The sequence below is a fragment of the Oncorhynchus clarkii genome, chromosome 9 (assembly GCF_045791955.1).
Source record: "Oncorhynchus clarkii lewisi isolate Uvic-CL-2024 chromosome 9, UVic_Ocla_1.0, whole genome shotgun sequence".
In the NCBI taxonomy this organism is placed as follows: Eukaryota; Metazoa; Chordata; class Actinopteri; order Salmoniformes; family Salmonidae; genus Oncorhynchus; species Oncorhynchus clarkii.
In genome coordinates, this window is record NC_092155.1 from 52,014,503 (window position 1) to 52,036,912 (window position 22,410).

General features: G+C 39.9%; 1 protein-coding gene across 1 annotated transcript; it reads left to right on the forward strand.

Moving 5' to 3' along the window:
- The first annotated feature begins 10,039 nt into the window (after window positions 1-10,039).
- On the forward strand, window positions 10,040-19,506 carry LOC139416516 (tyrosine-protein phosphatase non-receptor type 18-like). The gene is made up of 14 exons (XM_071165216.1): window positions 10,040-10,142; window positions 10,257-10,333; window positions 10,871-10,966; window positions 11,141-11,179; window positions 11,317-11,385; window positions 13,541-13,603; window positions 14,360-14,502; window positions 14,878-14,944; window positions 15,096-15,173; window positions 15,297-15,386; window positions 16,357-16,442; window positions 17,997-18,325; window positions 18,535-18,624; window positions 18,835-19,506. Exons 1-14 carry the CDS (start codon window positions 10,100-10,102, stop codon window positions 18,906-18,908), a joined length of 1,344 nt encoding a protein of 447 aa, XP_071021317.1. The 5' UTR covers window positions 10,040-10,099; the 3' UTR covers window positions 18,909-19,506.
- Window positions 19,507-22,410: the final 2,904 nt, after the last annotated feature.

Below are 22,410 nucleotides of genomic sequence, written 5' to 3' on the forward strand. Positions count from 1 at the left end.
TGATGTCCTTGATGATCTTTATGGCCTTCCTGTGACATCGGGTGGTGTAGGTGTCCTGGAGGGCAGGTAGTTTGCCCCCGGTGATGCGTTGTGCAGACCTCACTACCCTCTGGAGAGCCTTACAGTTGCCATACCAGGCGGTGATACAGCCCGCCAGGATGCTCTCGATTGTGCATCTGTAGAAGTTTGTGAGTGCTTTTGGTGACAAGCCGAATTTCTTCAGCCTCCTGAGGTTGAAGAGGCGCTGCTGCGCCTTCTTCACGATGCTGTCTGTGTGAGTGGACCAATTCAGTTTGTCTGTGATGTGTATGCCGAGGAACTTAAAACTTGCTACCCTCTCCACTACTGTTCCATCGATGTGGATAGGGGGGTGTTCCCTCTGCTGTTTCCTGAAGTCCACAATCATCTCCTTAGTTTTGTTGACGTTGAGTGTGAGGTTATTTTCCTGACACCACACTCCGAGGGCCCTCACCTCCTCCCTGTAGGCCGTCTCGTCGTTGTTGGTAATCAAGCCTACCACTGTTGTGTCGTCCGCAAACTTGATATAGTGTGCATTCGGAAAGTATTCAGACCCCTGGGGGGAGGGGGGGGGGGGTTCTCATCAATCTACACACAGTACCCAATCATCACAAAGCACAGACAGGTTTTTAGAATTTTTTGCAAATGTATCAAAAATACAAAAATTAAATATAAGTGCTCAGACCCTTTACTCAGTACTTTGTTGAAGCACCTTTGGCAGCGATTACAGCCTTGACTCTTCTTGGATATGACACTACAAGCTTGGCACACTTTTATTTGGGGAGTTTCTCCAATTCTTCTCTGCAGATCCTTTCAAGCTCTGTCAGGTTGGATGGGGAGCGTCGCTGCACAGTTTTGTCAGGTCTCTCCAGAGATGTTCGATTAGGTTCAAGTCCAGACTCTGGCTGGCCCACTCAAGGACATTCAGAGGACATTGTCCCGAAGCCACTTCTGTGTTGTCTTGGCTGTGTGCTTAGTGTCATTGTCCTGTTGGTTGGTGAACCTTCGACCCAGTCTGAGGTCCTGAACACTCTGGAGCATGTTTTCATCAAGGATCTTTCTGTGCGTTGCTTTGTTCATCTTTCCCTCGATCCTGACTAGTCTCCCAGTCCCCGCAACTGAAAAACATCTTCACAGCATGGTGCTGTCACCACCATGCTTAATGGTAGGGATGGTGCCAGGTTTCCTCCAGATGTGACGCTTGGCATTCAGGCCAAAGAGTTTAATCTTGGTTTCATCAGACCAGAGAATCTTGTTTCTGGTCTGAGAATCGTTTAGGTGCCTTTTGGCAAACTCAAAGCGAGCTGTCATGTGCCTTTTACTGAGGAGTGGCTACCGTCTGGACGCTCTACCATAAAGGCCTGATTGGTGGACTGCTGCAGAGATGGTTGTCCATCTGGAAGGTTCTCCCATCTCCACAGAGGAACTCTGGAGCTCTGTCAGAGTGGCCACCGGGTTCTTGGTCACTCCTTGACCAAGGCCCTTCTCCCCCGATTGCTCAGTTTGGACGGGCGGGCAGCTCTAGGAAAAGTCTTGGTGGTTTAAGAATGATGGAGCTCATTGTGTTCTTGGGGACCTTCAATGCTGCAGGATTGTTTTGGTACCCTTCCCCAGATCTGTGCCTCGATACAATCTTGTCTCAGAGCTCTATGGACAATTCCTTCGACCTCATGGCTTGGTTTTTCCTCTGACATGCACTGTCAACTGTGGGACCTTATATAGACAGGTTTGTGCCTTTCGAAATCATGTCATATCAATTGTATTTTCCACAGTTTGACTCCAATTAAGTTGTAGAAACATCTTAAGGATTATCCATGGGATCAGGATGCACCTGAGCTCAATTTCGAGTCTCATAGCAAAGGGTCTGAATACTTATGTAAATATGTTATTTCTGTTTTTTATTTGTAATAAATTTGCTAAAATGTATAAAAACCTGTTTTTGCTTTGTCATTATGGGGTATTGTGTGTAGACTGATGAGGATTTTTTATATCCATTTTAGAATAAGGCTGTAATGTAACAAAATGTGTAAAATGTCAAGGGGTCTGAATACTTTCCGAAGGCACTGTAGGCTACAGCAATAGGTCCAGATGGCAAAGTGGGGTACGGAAGCAATCATTCAGCATTGAAAGCAATGCAGCTAAGCCTGATTTCAAGCAATAATGACACACATATAAAAACTCAAATTTGTTATAACTGGATAGCTCCTGACCAAATGTCATGAATTATATATTGAGTGCTATATTATATATTATAGTGCTATATACATAGAGAACATTGAACTGAACAAGGCTATGTCCATAACAACAGTTTGACAAAATTGCATATAGAACCTTATAGTCCCAAGCTCTCTAAACATTCATGCCATAGTCACCAGTCAACTCCATTACACTCAAAAGTTACTTCAACTTTAACCAGTGAATGCTAGCGATGGCTAGCTATTCTACCTGTCTTAATGAGTGTTGGCACGCTAATAGAACACCTTGCACATGAAAATAAATATTTTATGCAGTAGGGGTATGCAGTAGGTTGATAACCATATCAATAAAGTATGTTGTATCAGACATTTCAAACAACATTCCCAGCTAATGAGAAAATAGTGGTATTTAATTTAGAGAATGAACTAGATTTATCAAGGCAACCTTTGGGCTCATTTGAATGGGCGCCAACAGCAAATTTGAAGGTATTTTTTACATCCATACCCCAGTAAGACCCACGTGATCGCAGTGAACATCACTCCGTGAAGGACTGCTATGAACTAAGGAGTTCAGACCCAACTGCTAATGCATTGGTGCCTATGGGAGAGCCAACCCCTTAAGCACACCGGGGACCATTTTTTACAAAGGTAAACGGCCTGAGTGGGACATCCTAATTTATCTGCCATATTTTCTACAATATGGTGTTGCGTTTCCGGTCCTTGCTATACGGGATCATTGGGAAGTCCCTACCACCCAATAGATCGCCAAGGTGGAGGTGTCATATAATACCCTTAAAACCTAGCGGTCATACAGGGAAATGGTTCCAATCGTTTTTCCACCATTGGAAAAAAAAATTCAATGGGGAATTTTAGAAAAACTTTAAATAAAGGCTGTGTTTTGTGTGGGTGACTTTTATCAATATATTATGGCTCATACTGTGGTACTATATTAAATTGACATTTTAAATGTTTAGGCAGGGTTCACCAACTTCCAGAGGCAGTGGGAAAGGGACATGGCTAGATGGTATACAGTTTATGTCAAACTGACGTCAAAAGTGCAACTTTTTAGCTTTTGAACTAACATTTCAGTGTCATTAGATAGGTTTCCATCCAATTGGTGATTGTCATGTGAATATTCTAGAATTCTCTTAAAGAAAATATGCCAATTTTCCAGCCAGTGGTGTTTCCACCAAATTGATTTGTTGCAGATAAAAAAAATAGTGTGTGATGAGGTAGTGCACACAATGTACTTTTTCGTTTATGTTTTGATGTACCAAATAAACATCTAAAGTTCAATGTGTTTCCATCGCATTTTCTATTCTACCAATAGTTTTGTAAAAAAAAAACTGTTGAGTTAAATATGTAGCAAATATGCCTACTGTGATCTTGACACTTGCTTTGCAGATACCGTGCAGTTAGGCTAGTCTACGTGATGAGCTTATTATGCATAAGAGCAATAATATTTATTATTGTCAAATGGAAGTCAAGCATCCATCATCCTGTCACCAGAATCAGACCCTCAATATTTATTGGAAAAGAGCATCAAGATCACCATGCACTTTCATCACCCTGTGAAGTTCAACATGAGTTATTTCATCTGTAGCCTAATACACTGCATGGTTTCCCTAGTCGTAGTGGGAGGACCACACACCATATCATCGCATGACTCCAAGTTTACATCGATATGATGCTTATTACATCAATATTATCGCATTAATGCGTTTCATCGCCATTTCTCGCATAATTAATTAAACCGACACAAAAAGATCCTACCATGTCGAACAAACAAATTAGTCCTATCTGTCGGCATTTATAAATTGGACCGAAACTTCCTGTTTCGATTACAGCTGTCACGATGCGTCTTTACTTTAACGGCATAAAAACTGGAAAATGCTGATTTTAGAATATTCGCATGAAAATCTTTCACCATTCACAGTTAAGTTGACACTCCTTTTCCCAGTCTGTTTAAATTTAAGGAGGCAAGTAAATAAGGCCACCCGTTTTGAGTGTAACTGGTGTCTATGTGAATCTGGACACAGCTATGGATAGGCTAGCCATTTTTCTGTATTATTGCGATGCAAAAAAAAGGCACGTGCTGATGATGAGGTATCTTCTGATGCATTGAAGGTACAGTTACAGTAAACCATGCCTCGATATGCCTTCCCTAATAGGAATAGGCAGTAGAACACCCATCTAAAACACTCAGGAAACTTCCGTGATTTTACAATTCCTGTTAGAATACAGAGGCTTTGAGTTCATATGGGTTTACGAATCCTCTGGCCAATGCAATAAACCGCATATGATATATATTTTTAGAACGTGTAAGGCTTATCAATCTTTCTGAAAATCTTATCAGGGTGCACGTTTTAGATTTCACTTATATTATAGGTCTAAATTAGATTTGTGTACTGAAAGCCTGCTTGATAACGTTATGTAATAATAAAACATTCGCCTATATTTAATTGTATAACTAACTTCATGATAAAGCTTTGAAAAAGCTTTAAATTATTTTTAAAGATGCTTTAATTATCCTAGTTTGCAAAAAATAAATTATATACATGTTTCCAGCTATTGTAGTGTATTGGAGTTTATGTGAAAATTCCTCACCTCACGACAATAATTAAGGCAAAGTAGCCTTCAATGCGGAAATTTACATGACTGTCCTATAGTGACAGTGACATGAGGAACGTTCCAAGAGGTACACGCGGAACTTAAAGGCTAATCATCGTGGTAGAGACGGGAGCGGCAAGGCGCTCTGCGTTTGTCTCGAATTGTATTGATAGGCAAAAGCGGTCAACCACTGCCTGGCATTTAAAAAGTGAAATTGACATCCATAGTCGCGCAGATGGAGCACCTATCGAGGTTCCTAGGTCAGATGTCCTTGGCAGATGACAGCAGAGCGGAGGGCAACATCTCATCTGAGTATATTGTAAGTGGGAATCCTTGGTGTGACCATCACCATAACTCTCTATTGTTAGTTTATAATGAATTCCCATATATAGACAAATAAGATCAGGCAATATTTTCAGATGTAAAATATATGATTTAGGGCATGTGCATTCATAAATTGATTGTAATTAACTGGTTAAAATAGGTATAATGATGTTTTGTGATGTGCAACATGTCTATCACTGGTCCAGATGGGGTAAACCTGCAAGGTAGGATAAAGGAAAAATAGGCTACTCAAATGTTTCCCCTGTAATAAAGCTGAAAATCATGTTTGCTCTTTGCTTTCTCTATAGTATAAATAAATGCACAATCTCGAATGTAGCCTATTTAACACAAACCTTTCAAATCAGTGGATTAAGTCTTTAAGGCACATTTAGAAAGAAGTGTACATAGAAGTAAACCACTAGGTCAGTTTTATTTTGACAAAACATTGAATAGTGACATTTGCAGAAGTCTATTTACAGTTAAAGTCAGAAGTTTACATACACCTTAGCAAAATACATTTAAACTCAGTTTTCAACAATTCCTAACATTTCACCCGAGTAAAAATTCCTTGTCTTAGGTCAGTTAGGATCACCATTTTATTTTAAGAATGTGAAACGTCAGAATAATATTAGAGAGAATTATTTATTTCAGCTTTTATTTATTTCATCACATTCCCAGTGGGTCAGAAGTTTACATACACTCAATTAGTATTTGGTAGCATTGCCTTTAAATGGTTTAACTTGGGTCAAACGTTTCGGGTAGCCTTCCACAAGCTTCTCACAATAAGTTGGGTGAATTTTGGCTCATTCCTCCTGACAGAGCTGGTGTAACTGAGTCAAGGTATTATTTGGCTTGCAAGCCTCTCCCTTTTTCCTACAAATGTAACGAAGGTCATTATGGCCAAACAGTTATATTTTTGTTTCATCAGACCAGAGGACATTTCTCAAAAAAGTACAATCTTTGTCCCCATGTGCAGTTGCAAAACGTAGTCTGGCTTTTTTATGGCGGTTTTCTTCCTTGCTGAGCGGCCTTTCAGGTTATGTCGATATAGGACTCGTTTTACTGTGGATATAGATACTTTTGTACCTGTTACTTCCAGCATCTTCACAAGGTCCTTTGCTGTTGTTCTGGAATTGATTTGCACTTTTCGCACCAAAGTACGTTCATCTCTAGGAGACAGAATGCGCCTCCTTCCTGAGCGGTACGATGGCTACGTGGTCCCATGGTGTTTATACTTGCATACTATTGTTTGTACAGATGAGCGTGGTCCCTTCAGGTGTTTGGAAATTGCTCCCAAGGATGAACCAGACTTGTGGAGGTCTACAATAATTTTTCTGAGATCTTTGCTGATTTCTTTTTGATTCTCCCATGATGTCAAGCAAAGAGGCACTGAGTTTGAAGGTAGGCCTTGAAATACATCCACAGGTACACCTCCAATTGACTCAAAGGATGTCAATTAGCCTATCAGAACCTCTAAAGCCATGACATAATTTTCAGGAATTTTCCAAGCTGTTTAAAGGCACAGTCAACTTAGTGTATGTAAACGTCTGACCCACTAGAATTGTGATACAGTGAATTACAAGTGAAATAATCTGTCTGTAAACAATTGTTGGAAAAATTACTTGTGTCATGCGCAAAGTAGATGTCCTAACCGACTTGCCAAAACTATAGTTTGTTAACAAGACATTTGTGGAGTGGTTGACTACAACCTAAGTGTATGTAAACTTCCGACTTCAACTGTAGCTACTGTAGGTTTTTGTTACATCTGAACCTCTGTTTCAAGATAGGTAGGCTAGTCATTTTGTTCCTCATTTAGGTTGCAAAGTGAGTTATCTATTAACACTGAGTCCACTAACATTTCCTTGTTACAGCAGTGCCCTTTCAGCCCTACTGGTCCATTGTGAATGATGTCAGTGTCTTTTAATTTCCAGAGCCAGATTTTTATCAATAAACATGGTTATGTTTGTATGTTGAATCAATGACAACAATGACCAAAATAGTAATACAGGTGAACTCTTTACTAAGTAGCCCAATTCAAGTGACAGAATGCGCAAAGTGAGAAATGGTGGTCATGTAATAATGTAATGATGTCTATTGTAGGCTATGAAGAGACCTGTGTTATCACATAACTGCCCAGCCTTTCTTTACTGGTTCCACATTACAGTAGCTTAACACAGACATCTGTGGTGAAAAGCAGACACCACAGGTTTTTATGTGTTTATTCTGATATTTCACCACACCCACAAAAACGTTTGCAAAATATGTGTAAGCAACCAATATTTTTGGGGGGTTGACAAAGACAAGTCTATTTCCACTCAGGGGCCTTTCATTTCTCAGATACATGTAAGCTCCTGCGTAAATTGGATTGTGAGTTCTTGCACTAAGCTAAGGGCTTCTTATATGTTTCATGTGTAACATCTTAGATATCACTGTATGCAGTTGTGTAAAGTACTTAAGTAAAAATACTTTAAAGTACTACTTAAGTCATTTTTGATGTACAGTGGGGAGAACAAGTATTTGATACACTGCCGATTTTGCAGGTTTTCTTACTTACAAAGCATGTAGAGGTCTGTAATTTGTATCATAGGTACACTTCAACTGTGAGAGACGGAATCTAAAACAAAAATCCAGAAAATCACATTGTATGATTTTTAAGTAATTCATTTGCATTTTATTGCATGACATATGTATTTGATCACCTACCAACCAGTAAGAATTCCGGCTCTCACAGACCTGTTAGTTTTTCTTTAAGAAACCCTCCTGTTCTCCATTCATTACCTGTATTAACTGCACCTGTTTGAACTCGTTACCTGTATAAAAGACACCTGTCCACACACTCAATCAAACAGACTCCAACCTCTCCACAATGGCCAAGACCAGAGAGCTGTGTAAGGTCATCAGGGATAAAATTGTAGACCTGCACAAGGCTGGGATGGGCTACAGGACAATAGGCAAGCAGCTCGGCCGCGACCGGGAGGTCCGTGGGGCGACGCACAATTGGCCTAGCGTCGTCCGGGTTAGGGAGGGCTTGGTCGGTAGGGATGTCCTTGTCTCATCACGCACCAGCGACTCCTGTGGCGGGCCGGGCGCAGTGCACGCTAACCAAGGTTACCAGGTGCACGTTGGTGCGGCTGGCTTCCGGGTTGGATGCGCGCTGTGTTAAGAAGCAGTGCGGCTTGGTTGGGTTGTGTATCGGAGGACGCATGACTTTCAACCTTCGTCTCTCCCGAGCCCGTACGGGAGTTGTAGCGATGAGACAAGATAGTAGCTACTACAACAAATGGACACCACGAAATTGGGGAGAAAAAGGGGTAAAAATTCAATAACAAAAAAAATTATCCTTGAGGAAGGTGAGGGATCAGCCCAGAACTACACGGCAGGACCTGGTCAATGACCTTAAGAGAGCTGGGACCATAGTTTCAAAGAAAACCATTAGTAACACACTACGCCGTCATGGATTAAAATCCTGCAGCGCACACAAGGTCCCCCTGCTCAAGCCAGCGCATGTCCAGGCTCGTCTGAAGTTTGCCAATGACCATCTGGATGATCCAGAGGAGGAATGGAAGAAGGTCATGTGGTCTGATGAGACAAAAATATAGTTTTTTGGTCTAAACCCCACTCGCCGTGTTTGGAGGAAGAAGAAGGATGAGTACAACCATCCCAACCGTAAAGCATGGAGGTGGAAACAGCATTCTTTTCTGCAAAGGGGACAGGACGACTGCACCCTATTGATGGGAGGATGGATGGGGCCATGTATCGCAAGATCTTGGCCAACAACCTCCTTCCCTCAGTAAGAGCTGGGTCGTGGCTGGGTCTTCCAGCATGACAATGACCCGAAACACACAGCCAGGGAAACTAAGGAGTGGCTCCGTAAGAAGCATCTCAAGGTCCTGGAGTGGCCTAGCCAGTTCCGAACCCAATAGAAAGTCTGGCCTAGCCAGACCCGAACCCAATAGAAAGTCTTTGGAGGGAGCTGAAAGTCCGTATTGCCCAGCGACAGCCCCGAAACCTGAAGGATCTGGAGAAGGTCTGTATGGAGGAGTGGGCCAAAATCCCTGCTGCAGTGTGTGTAAACCTGGTCAAGTACAGGAAACATATGATCTCTGTAATTGCAAACAAAAGTTTCTGTACCAAATATTAAGTTCTGCTTTTCTGATGTATCAAATACTTATGTCATGCAATAAAATGCAAATTAATGACTTAAAAATCATACAATGTGATTTTCTGGATTTTTTTGTTTTAGATTCCGTCTCTCACAGTTGAAGTGTACTTATGATAAAAATTACAGACCTCTACATGCTTTGTAAGTAGGAAAACCTGCAAAATCGGCAGTGTATCGAATACAGTCCACTGTATCTGTACTTTACTTTACTCTTTATATTTTTGACTACTTTTACCTTTACTTGACTACATTCCTAAAGAAAATAATGTACTTTTTACTCCATACATTTTTCCTGACACCCAAAAGTACTCGTTATATTTAGAATGCTTAGTAGGACAGGAAAATGTTCCAATTCACACACTCATCGAGAGAACATTCCTGGTCATCCCTACCACCTCTTATCTGGCAGACTCATGAAACATAAATGCTTCATTTGTAAATAAGTGTTGAAGTGTGCCGCTAGCTATCCTTAAATAAAAACTAAAAACATTTGTGCCGTCTGGTTTGCTTAATATAAGGAATTTGAAATTATTTGAACTTTTCCTTTCGATATTTAAGGATATTTTTGCAATTACATTTACTTTTGATACTTAAGTATAGTTAAAACCAAATACTTTTAGACTTTTACTCAAGTAGTATTTTACTGGGTGACTTTCACTTTTACAATGGACATTTCTCCCAAACTCAGCTTTCATGTGTTATGTTTGTCTTTATTTGTTTGTAGAATATTCGTGCTCAGACTTCTGTCATCAAGAAAGATTTTGGCCTTACCACGATAGCGGGGCAACTGATGGAGAATGAAAAGAAGAACCGTTACAGAGACATTTTACCATGTAAGCACCACAATAGAGGCATAAAAACTGTTGTTGTTTTTTACTCTAATTGAACATTTGATTCTTGCTTAATATTAAACTTATCTGAACAAAAACTCATGTATTTTTATATAGATGACCAGACCCGTGTGCCCCTGACTCTACTGACAAATGAGAATGATTTTGACTATATCAACGCCAGCTTTATTAAGGTACAGTATGGCTCGCATTTAGTAACAGTCCTATTTTTTATCATCATTCAGCTCAATCTGAAAGAGTCACTGAACACATCGATTGGCACCTGTGTTTTTCTGTTGCTTATTAGAACAAATTTATTTCAGTCTTAGAGGTGTGTTTCTTGACAGATTCCGCATTTGGTTAATGACGTTTGTCCCCATGAGACACTGTAGACAGGGAAGCCTATTTTTTTTCATCAAAATTCCCCGAATGATTCAAGATGAATCAGTAATTAATTTGTTCACCAATATGTTTGTGGGCAAATGGACATCGTCAAATCAAAACCCAACCTTAATTCACCTGTTGTGACACACAGATGTTCCAAACTCCATTTTAGACCAGACTGACTTTATGACCAAAATGATCCTATTTACACTTTGTAGTACATTTTGACACTAGAATAACTGTTTTTGACTCATATCGATGTCACATAGGCCATTTTCAAAGGGATTTGTTGTTTTTAAAAAGCAGTTGCTCTTTAAACGGATTGCTTTATTTAATCTCTCCTCTAGGGTGCAACAAAGACCAAAAAATACATAGCGACCCAAGGGCCTCTGAGACACACTTTGGTGGACTTCTGGCGAATGATTTGGCAGTATGATGTAAAGGTATGGAAGATCATTTTCAGCTTTATATACATGTAGTGCAGCTTGTACAGTAGCTCTGTTTCCATATAATTTACTCTATTACTAAATACATAGGAAAAAATGACACTAAAAGATGAATAATGGGAGAATTGTCTCCATATCTTATGCTTGCCATATTTTCTCTCCCTGTTTTAGGTCATAATCATGGCTTGCAGAGAAATTGAAATGGGAAAAGTAAATGCCCTTTTAGTCACCTCTTGTTGAAAAAGGCACAGTGGGAGTGTAAACGTATTAGTGTACTGTAAGATTTATGAACTGTATAATTTTGATGCTTGTGTCCACTTAACATTTTATTCAATGTATTTTTGTAGAAAAAGTGTGAGTGCTACTGGACTACTTTCAAAGAAACAACCCATTTTGGTCCCTTTATTGTGTCAAATGTAAGTGTTTGTCAGTATATCTTCATTATATTGTATGTAAATCACTATTGTAGCTGGAAACGGCAGATTTTTTATGGAATATCTACAACCATCACTCCTGTGTTCCAATGACACGTTGTGTTGGCTTTTTAAGTTTATTATTTTAAAAGGCTAATTAATCATTAGAAAACCCTTTTGCAATTATGTTAGCAAAGCTGAAAACTGTTGTACTGATTAAAGAAGCAATACAACTGGCCTTCTTTAGACTCGTTGAGTATCTGGAGCATCACCATTTTTGGGTTCGATTACAGGCTCAAAATGGCTAGAAACAAATAACTTTCTTCTGAAACTCATCAGTCTATTCTTGTTCTCAAAAATGAAAGCTATTCTATTAGAGTGTCTAGTTTGAGAAACAGATGCCTGACAAGTCCTCAACTGGCAGCTTCATTAAATAGTACCGGCAAAACAACAGTGTCACCGTCAACAGTGAAGAGGTGACTCCGGGATGCTGGCCTCAGTTGTGCACCGGGGCCTCCCACTCCTCTTTCTATTCTGGTTAGTGCCAGTTTGCGATGTTCTGTGAAGGAAATAGTACACAGCGTTGTACGAGATCTTCAGTTTCTTGGCAATTTCTTGCATGGAATAGCCTTCATTTCTCAGAACAAGAATAGACTGACAAGTTTCAGAAGAAAGTTATTTGTTTCTGGCCATTTTGAGCCTGTAAATGAACCCACAAATGGTGACACTCCAGGTACTCAACGTGTCTAAAGAAGGCCAGTTTTATTGCTTCTATAATAAGCACATGTCAAGTGTCAGTTGTGCAGAGATGAGGACGGAGTCAGGCGCAGGACACAGAACTGAGTAAAATAACGTACTTTACTCAGAAAAAATAAACAGCCAATAAATCCACGCAGGGATAACAAACCCTAACACAAAAGACGAACACAAAACCAGGAACAATCACGCACAAAACATAATGAGAACCAGAGGGTTAAATAGGGAAATAATAATAACGTAATGGGAACCAGACATAACAAATAACAAATCAAGACATAACAAATGGAAACAGAAACGTGGATCGGGGGCAGCTAGAAAGCCGGTGACGACGACCGCCGAACAAGGAGAGGCACCAACTTCGGCGGAAGTCGTAACAGCACAACAGTTTTCAGCTGTGCTAACATAATTGCAAAAAGGTTTTCTAATTATCAATTCACCTTTTAAAATGATAAACGTGGATTAGCTAACACAACGTGTCATTGGAACACAGGAGTGATGGTTGCTGATAACGGGCCTCTGTACGCCTATGTAGATATTCCATAAAAGTACTGCTGTTTCCAACTACAATAGTCATTTGTGACATTAACAATGTCTACACTGTATTTCTGATCAATTTGATGTTATTTTAATGGACAAAAAATGTACTTTTCTTTCAAAAACAAGGACATTTTGGCCTCCCGGGTGGCGCAGTGGTTAAGGGCGCTGTACTGCAGCGCCAGCTGTGCCATCAGAGACTCTGGGTTCGTTTGGCCGGTAGGGAAATCCTTGTCTCATCGCTCACCAGCGACTCCTGTGGCGGGCCGGGCGCAGTGCGTGCTAACCAAGGTTGCCAGGTGCACGGTGTTTCCTCCGACACATTGGTGAGGCTGGCTTCTGGGTTGGATGGCGCTGTGTTAAGAAGCAGTGCGGCTTGGTTGGGTTGTGTATCGGAGGACGCATGACTTTCAACCTTCGTCTCTCACGAGCCCGTACGGGAGTTGTAGCGATGAGACAAGATAGTAGCTACTAAAACAATTGGATACCACGAAATTGGGGAGGAAAAGGGGTAAAAAAAACAATGACATTTCTATGTGACCCCAAACTTTTGAACGGTAGTGTATGTGCACAGTTGTATTACTATTGATTAAATATGGTGTCTCTAGACAGACGGGTTGCCTCCCACACCAATGTTCCAGTGTGCACATAGTGCTGTTGCCCTATAGTCTTCTGAAACTATTCATGAAGAGTTCCATTTTTACCTAACAGCCTGCAGAGATGATTTGTCATTTCCTGTGAACTAAGTGTACTCTGTTTTGTTATTTCATGGCACTGCACATTGACCCATATGTTGTTGTCTGCATAGAACACAGGGATCTGTTTCAGGAAACACTAGAAAATGTTTAGTGAAATATCTTTTCAGTTTGAGGAATCCAGCCCAAATGAGGAAGTAGTTTTCCGCACTCTGACAGTGAGATATCATGAGGTACGTGTCCAACTATGAAAAAGGGGAAATATTGTTTTATTTCTGTGCAGCACTAGTTACACAATTCTTCAAAATGGTTGAATTGAATCAGTATTTTCCAACAACTGTTATTCACTTTGGATAATCTCACATTGTTTGTAAATTTCCAGGAAGTTGAATGAGGGAGCCAGTGAAGTAATCTGCCTGACCAAGCAAATTAGCAGTATTTGCTCAGAGAGTGAAACTGAGAAAAATTACTTCAATGTTGTTTTATTGTTACTATGTTTTATTGTTACTATGAGGTTATTTTTTATTAATATAGACCCTGACCCCTGACAGGACCTTTGACCCTAGACGGCAGTTACTGCCTTCTTGCTTGGTACACCCACTGGAATATATATATATATATATTTTTTTTACACAAACTTGTGTTAATATATTTATGTCCGTGGCTGTCAGTGTCATATAGTTTGTATCAGTAAAGAATAATAAATATTACCATGGTAAACTGTGGACACTGCAGCCCAAGGCTCAGTGAAACCAAGGTAAAAGGCAGTAACTGAATTGAGTGATGGCAGTTACTACCTTTTTCCAGTTACTGTAAACATATCCCCCCATTTTCTCCATAACACAACACAATGTAGGCAGGATATTTGTCCACATGATAAAGCATATATTTAATGTATAAAAAATGTCAAGAACTAATTTTTGACAAAATGTGCAGTTACCGTTCTTTTGCTTGGTAGGGTAGTAAATGCAAACTATGTTTTGTGCTAGGAAACACGGAAAATCTCTCAATTCCAATACACAGCTTGGCCTGATCATGACGTTCCATACACCGTTTATGGTATTTTAGGAATGATGGATATGGCGCGCAAAGACCAAGGAAACAACACTAGCCCTGTTCTCATCCACTGCAGGTTTGTTTGTCTCCTACTCTACAGTACATTTGATACAGCACAGCCCAAAATGCCAAGCTGTCATTACTGTCTGCCTGGTGGGCTTTTTGTGCTCTGAGATGTAATGATCATGCTCAGACAGATTATGATCCATATGCCCATTAAAATCCATCCATGCATATAATTTAATGTTGTTTATCACGAGGCCACATGTACTCCTTGAGCTCAATGCATTTTAATGACGCAATTTAAATGAAGTGAGAAATGTTAAATATTCAGGACCTGATGTGGTCCGTCGACTCATATGACTTATGTTCATGTTGTGGCCGTCTGTGGTTATGTTCTAGTGTTATCAGAGCGATAAATGAAGCAGGTATTTTTCTCTTGTATTTCCAGTGCTGGTTGTGGAAGAACAGGGGTGATTTGTGCCTTGGATTATGTTCACGATCTTCTTGTCACAAAGGTATTACTACTTATGTTCAGGACAGTACATTGATGGCAGAATTGGTTTAACAAAACATGTGTATACTGCACCGATGAATAATAAAACAAGAACAATACAAACTGTAAAAACGATAAGTGAGTGTTTTGGTAAATCCATGTTTCCACACCAGCAAATTAAAGAAGATTTCAGTATCATGAAGATTGTAGTGGAACTAAGGAGTCAGAGGCCATCAGCAGTTCAGACAAAGGTATTTTATTATCAGACATCATTTAATATCAGATCAAAATGGTGTTTATTTACATCTATGTGTTATAGTACATACTGAAATACTCTACTGTGGAAATAATATTTTTCCCATCTCTCCACTCAGGAACAGTATCGGTTTGTGTTTTCTGCCGTGGCTTATATGTTTGAGAAGGCTTTACGGTCAGCTGAGAACAACTCCCAGAATCTCACCAAGGTAAGACAGAAACTGCTACTTTTGTTCAACCATAGTATAATGTTTTTGTAATTGCTATTTCCAACCCCCAGGTGTTAGCCTTTCTACAACACAGTATTCAGCACATGCCATACTGGTATTCATGGTCAAGCAAGCTTTACTAAAGCAATGACATGAGAGGGCATGCAGTATTATTGTCAGGGTTGGGTAGGTCTATCTAAATGTAATCCATTGCATTTACTAGTTACCTGTCCAAAATTATAATCAGTAATATAACTTTTGGATTACCCAAACTCTGTAATGTAATCTGATTGCTTTAAGTTACATTTGGATTACTTTCCCCTTAAGAGGCATTAGAAGAAGACAAAAAGGATCCATCAAACCTATTTGTTGTGTTATTATAGTGGTCTCTGACTTGTGGTCAGACTCGCTCAGGTGGAACAAATTTAAACTTGCATCTTTTATCAATGCTTTTATCAATTGTTTCCCCCCACAAACATCCTTTCTGAATTTAAAAGTAATCCAGTAAGTAATCATATAGTTTTTCAAAAGTATCTGTAATCTGATGACATTATGTAACCGACTACAGTTACCGTTTTTTTGTAATCAGATTACATGTAATCAGTTACTCCCAAACCCTGATTATGGTAATTACTGGCATGTCTGTGATGCAGTCAGAAAGCTGCATGAGATCAAAGCTGATACAGTTTGAAAATAACTTCAGCTGCCAGTGTGTGAGTTTTTCTGTGACAAAAACCCATTTCATCAGATCATACTGTATTACACTTCTCTCTGAGATTTCAATGTGATGAGTTGAGTTAGGAAAAAAAGAGAAATGTTAAGCAGGAAACATCCAGCCTGCATGCTTCCTCTATATGTAGTGCTGGCGCATTAAAATCATTGTTCACCCATTTTCAGACAGAGCAGCGCCTGAATTTGAGAGACAAAGTCCTATAACTCTCTGATGTACTGTTGATTTTGTTCTGAATAGAGTAACCAACCTTTATATGATGATGTTGCATCTGTGAAGACATCTCCACCGACAACATCAGCCAGCGCTCAGACACTTGCAGAAAGGTAAGAGTTCATGGACACATGAACTTTGAAACAAATTGTTTTCTTCAGTGGAGGAAGGGGAGGACCATTCTACTCAGTGAATTTCTTTTTTTTAAATAGTGAAACATAAAAATGTTATAATTTTTAGATCAAACTATATTAAATATATCACCAAATATATGTTACCAAATAACTGATTAAAACACATTGTTTTGCAATGAAGGTCTACAGTAGCCTCAACATCAATCTCACAATCTCAGCATTATTGTGTAGCTGGAGGACAGCTATTTTCCATCTTCCTCTGGGTACATAGACTTTAATACAAAACCTACAGTAGGAGGCTCATGGTTCTCAAACCTTTTCGTAGACTTACACAGTAATTATGACAACTTCCGTAGGACGTTCTTTTTTCTTCTTCTTAGTTTACCTTTCACTTACTTAGCTAATGCAGCTAATTTAGCCTACTCAACAACCTGCGAGAGAGGAATGACAGAGAGGAATGCTATTTATGTTAGGTAGCTGACTAAAGCTATCCAACACTGCAGCTCTTACAAGTCAAGGTAAGCATTTATAAATGTATTGCCACCGGGGCCCGCCAGTATAACTGATAAACTGCTTGCTGTACACTACACTGTGTGATTGTATTACACACAATTACAACAACAGTTGTGACTTTAATAAGCAGCCTGAGTTAATGATACCACAGTAAGGTGCTCAGACACAATGGGGGAAGTTTACTCCGGGTTGATAGAGATGGAGAGTTTTGAGACAAGGGAAGAAAGAATGCTTCCTGTTTTGTTCAAGTGAGTTCACAGTCTTCTATTTTAGTTTGCAGTACAACAGTTTTATGTTTGCGTGCTTTACACGATGGGTGTGTAGGGTATGACGTTTAAGTGTACGTAGGCTCATCAACACCAAGTTATGTAGTACTATTTCATAGTAGTTGATTGTTACAATATATACACACCTTCCTTGCCTTGACAGTTAAGCAATTAGTTGGCTACATTGAAGTATGTACTGTATATTGAAATACTGTGTTGTGGTACACATTGATGATCTTGAATAAAACATTACTTTAATCCAGTTAGCTTTAGATTAACATTTAACAGAACTTTAGGACACAACATCCTTATGATTAATGAAGCAGAAGGATTTCACCATGCTTGTACTACTAAACATTCATCATGTTGCAGAGGAAGTGACAAACTGGGCTGTTAAACTTCACTTTCACACCCTCTCTCCTCCCTCCCATATGTTAAACTGCTACTGAAAATCCCTCAGCTCGCATCACAGGCTTAGAGAAAAATGATCTATTTCTCTGTAAACAATAATATAGTTAGTAGGAAATCATCATGGTAAAGCTGCAATTCCTTATCAATCTTCATTTCTACTATCCTACTAGCAAAGATCTGCTGTAGATGCTCCAAAAGAAAACAGACTTGGTAATGAAATTCCAGTCTCTTATATAATAGGCATGACCATCTGGTGTGTAGGGTAGAAACAACAAGGCTATATTTGTACCTTTTTGCTTTTCGCTGTTTGTGTGAATTGATATTGATATCTACTCCTCTTTAGATATTCTAATGTGCAGTACAGAGCGCCTCGGCCTCGTCAGCAAAAGATGAATGACGTATATGCCGTGGTCAACAAGTCCAAACAGCTCCCGCCACCAGCCTCTTCCACCGCCCCTCTGGCAGGTCTCCATCACTATGACAACGAAGAGCTGGGCGTCCCAAAATGCCATGTAGGTGCTCTTTACAGCATGGTCAAGCCCAAGAGCAGGTGTCTTCCAGCCAAACCGCCACCAGCTGTCTCACCCATATATGACACAGCCGGACTAGCCAATCACAGGCTAGCTGAGGCCTCGGCAGGGGAGGACCAGAGTGGCTATGAGCTGGTCGCAGGTGAGAGAATTTCAGGGCAGTGTTTGGAGACCAATGTGAGGCCAGCTATGGTTTTGTTTGTGTCATCAGTGCCCTGCACAAAATATTGCAATCTAGATCTAGTGACCAATACTTTCAGGTTTCTTGAAAGTAACAATTCCTTGACGGCCATGTTGAACTGTTTATGTGGAAAATGTCTTACTGGTTCTTCTCGTTTGCTTTTTTTCTAGCTGATGGTTATTCCTCGGCCGAAGATGACTATGAGTATGTCTCAAATCCCGTCAAACGCATGACCAACAGCTGCACTCCTGGTAGCATGGGTGAATATCTGCTTGTCTTTCTAATAATGTTGTCCAATGTCATATACTGTATCTAAAGCCATTATAGCTACCCAATGTAATATCCATTTCCTCAGAATCTCATGAGTAAAATGATTGCGACTGGATGTCAAAACAAGGCTATGTCATATGTTAGATGCACTTGCAGGTGTCTTCAAGTAATTCCAACCACACTTCTCAACTTTCCCTCAGAGTTCAACTGTCGCATTAAAAAACCCAAAGGGCCTCGGGATCCACCGGCAGAGTGGAGTCGTGTGGAGAGATGACATAGCAGCCATATACCAGGCCTGGACACATCTTTACTCATTCATGTTTGACAAGCAATGGGAATGGGCTCTTTATTTATTTTTGCTTGCTGTGAACATCTACTGTATGTGATCACAGAAATACAGTTATCTATCTATCTATCTATCTATCTATCTTTTGTAACCCATTTGAGTCTGTATATTTTTCAGTTCTTGTGATTTATATTACTGATGAACGAAAAAACTATATTAAACCACTTTCAATTCTGAGACAGGTATTGGTTTTGAATACCATTTACCGAATGAAGTGCAGTGGTGCTATAGTGTGATTGTAGTAACCAACAGGTGGCACTATAGTAACAGGAGATAATTAGTTTTTTCCATTATTGACGTTTCAGGTATTGTAAAATGTGTTTTCACAGGGAGACTCATGCTTTATTGCTTTGATGTCTACTAATTGCTGGTAACAAGGACTTACAATAAAGACAACAATTTCTTCAAGGTTCTTTGAAATAAGTATTTGTATTAGCTCTGTGTACCACACAATAATTGCAGTGTACATGTAGATACATTAAATGTTCTTGTGATCACAGTAAAAACTGTGTACTGTACTGGAAAAGAGTTTGTTGGACATTCTGTGCAGATTGACCTCTTCAAAGCTATGATGTTTCAGTCACAGAAATCTATCGAAAGCCAGCTTCTTATACTCTGAAATTAACATTTGTGTATCTTCCAGATACCAAGCTAATACTCTGTCTGCAGAAGAAAACTGGGAGCAGTCTCTGGACATCAAGTCTGCAATACACTTCAATATCTATCCAATTATAGCCACTGGTTTAAATGTGTGGTCCTATGTCATGTTCCTATAGAAACTTGCCCACAATAACATATTTTTTCTACCCCACCATGGAGACCCAATGCTGGGAGGAGCATCAGAAAGTGAGAGGGTATTGGATTTAGGCAGAAAAAAAGAGACACTTGAGGGGGTGTTGCTAATGACCACTCCATTTTCTAGTTGGCAGAGCCTGTGGCATGTCAGGGGTTTAAACTCGGCTGGATGGCTAATCCCATTCAGCAGATGCTAATGTGAAATGAGAATCTAATGACCTTCTGCCATGGCTTCTCAACCCAAGCCTCCAGCTATCTCATAGCAACCCCTCACTCAGCTTCACACACACACACACATTAAAATGCACTAAAGCGGAATACATATTTAGACCTATTCTGATGTTTATTTGCTGGTGTGTCTGATGTATCGACGGCTGATATCAAATCTCCCCTTATGGGATCAATAGAATCTCATCCTAACAGAAACTCAGAAATAAATCAGAACAAAATGTGCCTCTACATATTTGCTTTGTGTGCAAATACATCAGAGAAAGAAAAGTAGTTATCTGGATAGCATTACGTTAAAATGCCACAAGTTCTATTATTTGTATCAGTTTATTATTCAGTATGGATGTGGCAGAAGCTATTCTATTTCGTCTAAGTGGGTCATTCTGTGGTTGATCTCTTAGGATTGTTAATGTTTCCAGTGAGTAAAATGCAGATCAGGTGTAAAACTGCTCTCCCAAGACACATTTTTCACGTTATTACCAAGCTAAATTTAAATAGTCAACCATAGCCTGTGGCCATTGTGTAAACTACAGACACAGAGTGTATAGGGTAGGCACTTAGAAATTGATCCTGGCTTGTTCAGTCTTTTTTACGGGCGGAAAATTATTGATTGGTCCATATCTTGCATCTGATCTCATTACCCATCTGTTTTCTTGCTTCAATTGCTATTCAATACATTCAGAGAAATCAATTTTACAGTAAGACCTTTCCTATCTTTTAGGTCAAATATCAATGAAAATAAATCCATATCCATATGAATAAAGAAAAATAACATGAATCCAATTGCACACAGTGTTGTTCGGTACGAAAATGAGTGTGAGGGAGAGGGAGGGGGAAGGGTGAAGATTACAACATCAACTCTGGCCTTTGTGAATATGTGTGTTGGCATAGAATGAATAGGGGTTTTGGATGTATATTGCTCTGAGCTGCTGAGGGTTAGAGCCAGAATGTAAGTAGAGGGATGAAGGGGCGAGAGGGAGTAAGGTTGGATCGGTGTCAAAGTGCTGTAAGACAGGAGGGAGAGAGGGGAGGAGGCTGGTTTCAATTAAATACCTGGCAGGACTGGACGCTCAGTAGTTTGACTCTGGTGAAAAGAGGCAAGAGTTCAATAGCTGTAATGAAATCCACATAATGACATTATGACACTTCCAGACCCACAGAAAGTCCACTGGATTACGTCATAGCTACAGAATGTGTAGTGAGTGACAGTGCACCTTTAAAGGTCTAATGCAGCCGTTTTTATCTCAATATCAAGTCATTACTGAGTAACAATTAAGTACCTTACTGTGACTGATTTAAATTAAAATGATCCAAAATAAACAAAAAAAGCTTCATAGCAAAGAGCATTTTCTCAAGAATTTTGCCAGGACTGTCTGGGAGTGGTCTGAGTTGGGAGGGGAAAACTGAAAACAATCTGTTATTGGCAGAGAGGTGTGCAACTCATTTTCTTATTGGTCTATTAACTAGGCAGGCCAAAACGCAATCCCACCAATACAGGCTGACATTTCCGATGCTATTTTCGAACAGCTCTTACACTAAAAGGACATTATCATAATTTTCAAAACATTATTCCAACCTCATAGTGTGAAAATATATATAAAATACAGGAAAATCACATTATTGACTGCACTGGGCCTTTAAGGATTGTCTCATACAGTGTCTGGGCAACATACAATGTTTTCCTTAGTGTCTTTGTCAGTTCCCCCCTAGACTTCAAACTGTAATGTAAATGTCACCATCACTGGGTATGTTTATTGATTAATACATTGATATGGGATTAAGCTACAGGCTAGAGGCGAATTATCTCCAGTTCAGTTTGAGAATGCCTATGAGTTGGATTCTCTGGGGCAAAGAGCTGGGGTGTAGGAGATTTGGGAGTGTACAATGAGTACAGCAAAGGATGCTGGTAGTGCAGCAGGAACTGTGGTTCAAATGTATTATACTCCCCCTGAAACATATACATACTGTGTTCTTTCTCTCTCACTTTCTCTCTCACTTCCTCTCTAACTTTCTCTCTCGCTCGCGTTCTTTATCTCTCTATCTCACTCACTCACTCATTCTCTCCAATCACAAAGTACGTCTCTTTCTGAAATGGCAGAAGTGGGGGGATGGCACAGTGAGTGTGCTGCGTGGCAGTTGCTTTGCTGATGCAGCTCCAAGACTTGGGGTGTTGGCTCAAAGAGGGGAAAGGAGACCACAGGCATGCATGAATTGGAATTCAAGTGGAAAGGCCTGTGTATCAGTGAACAACAGCTGCTTACCAAATTGCCACTCAACCCATCACTGATACCAGCCATTACCTACTGTCCATCTACTGTGATGCCCTGAGCATAGACCATCTTTATTGATCATCGTACATAAGTATGGCCATACACTTCATACTACTATTATCTCTATATGAACAACA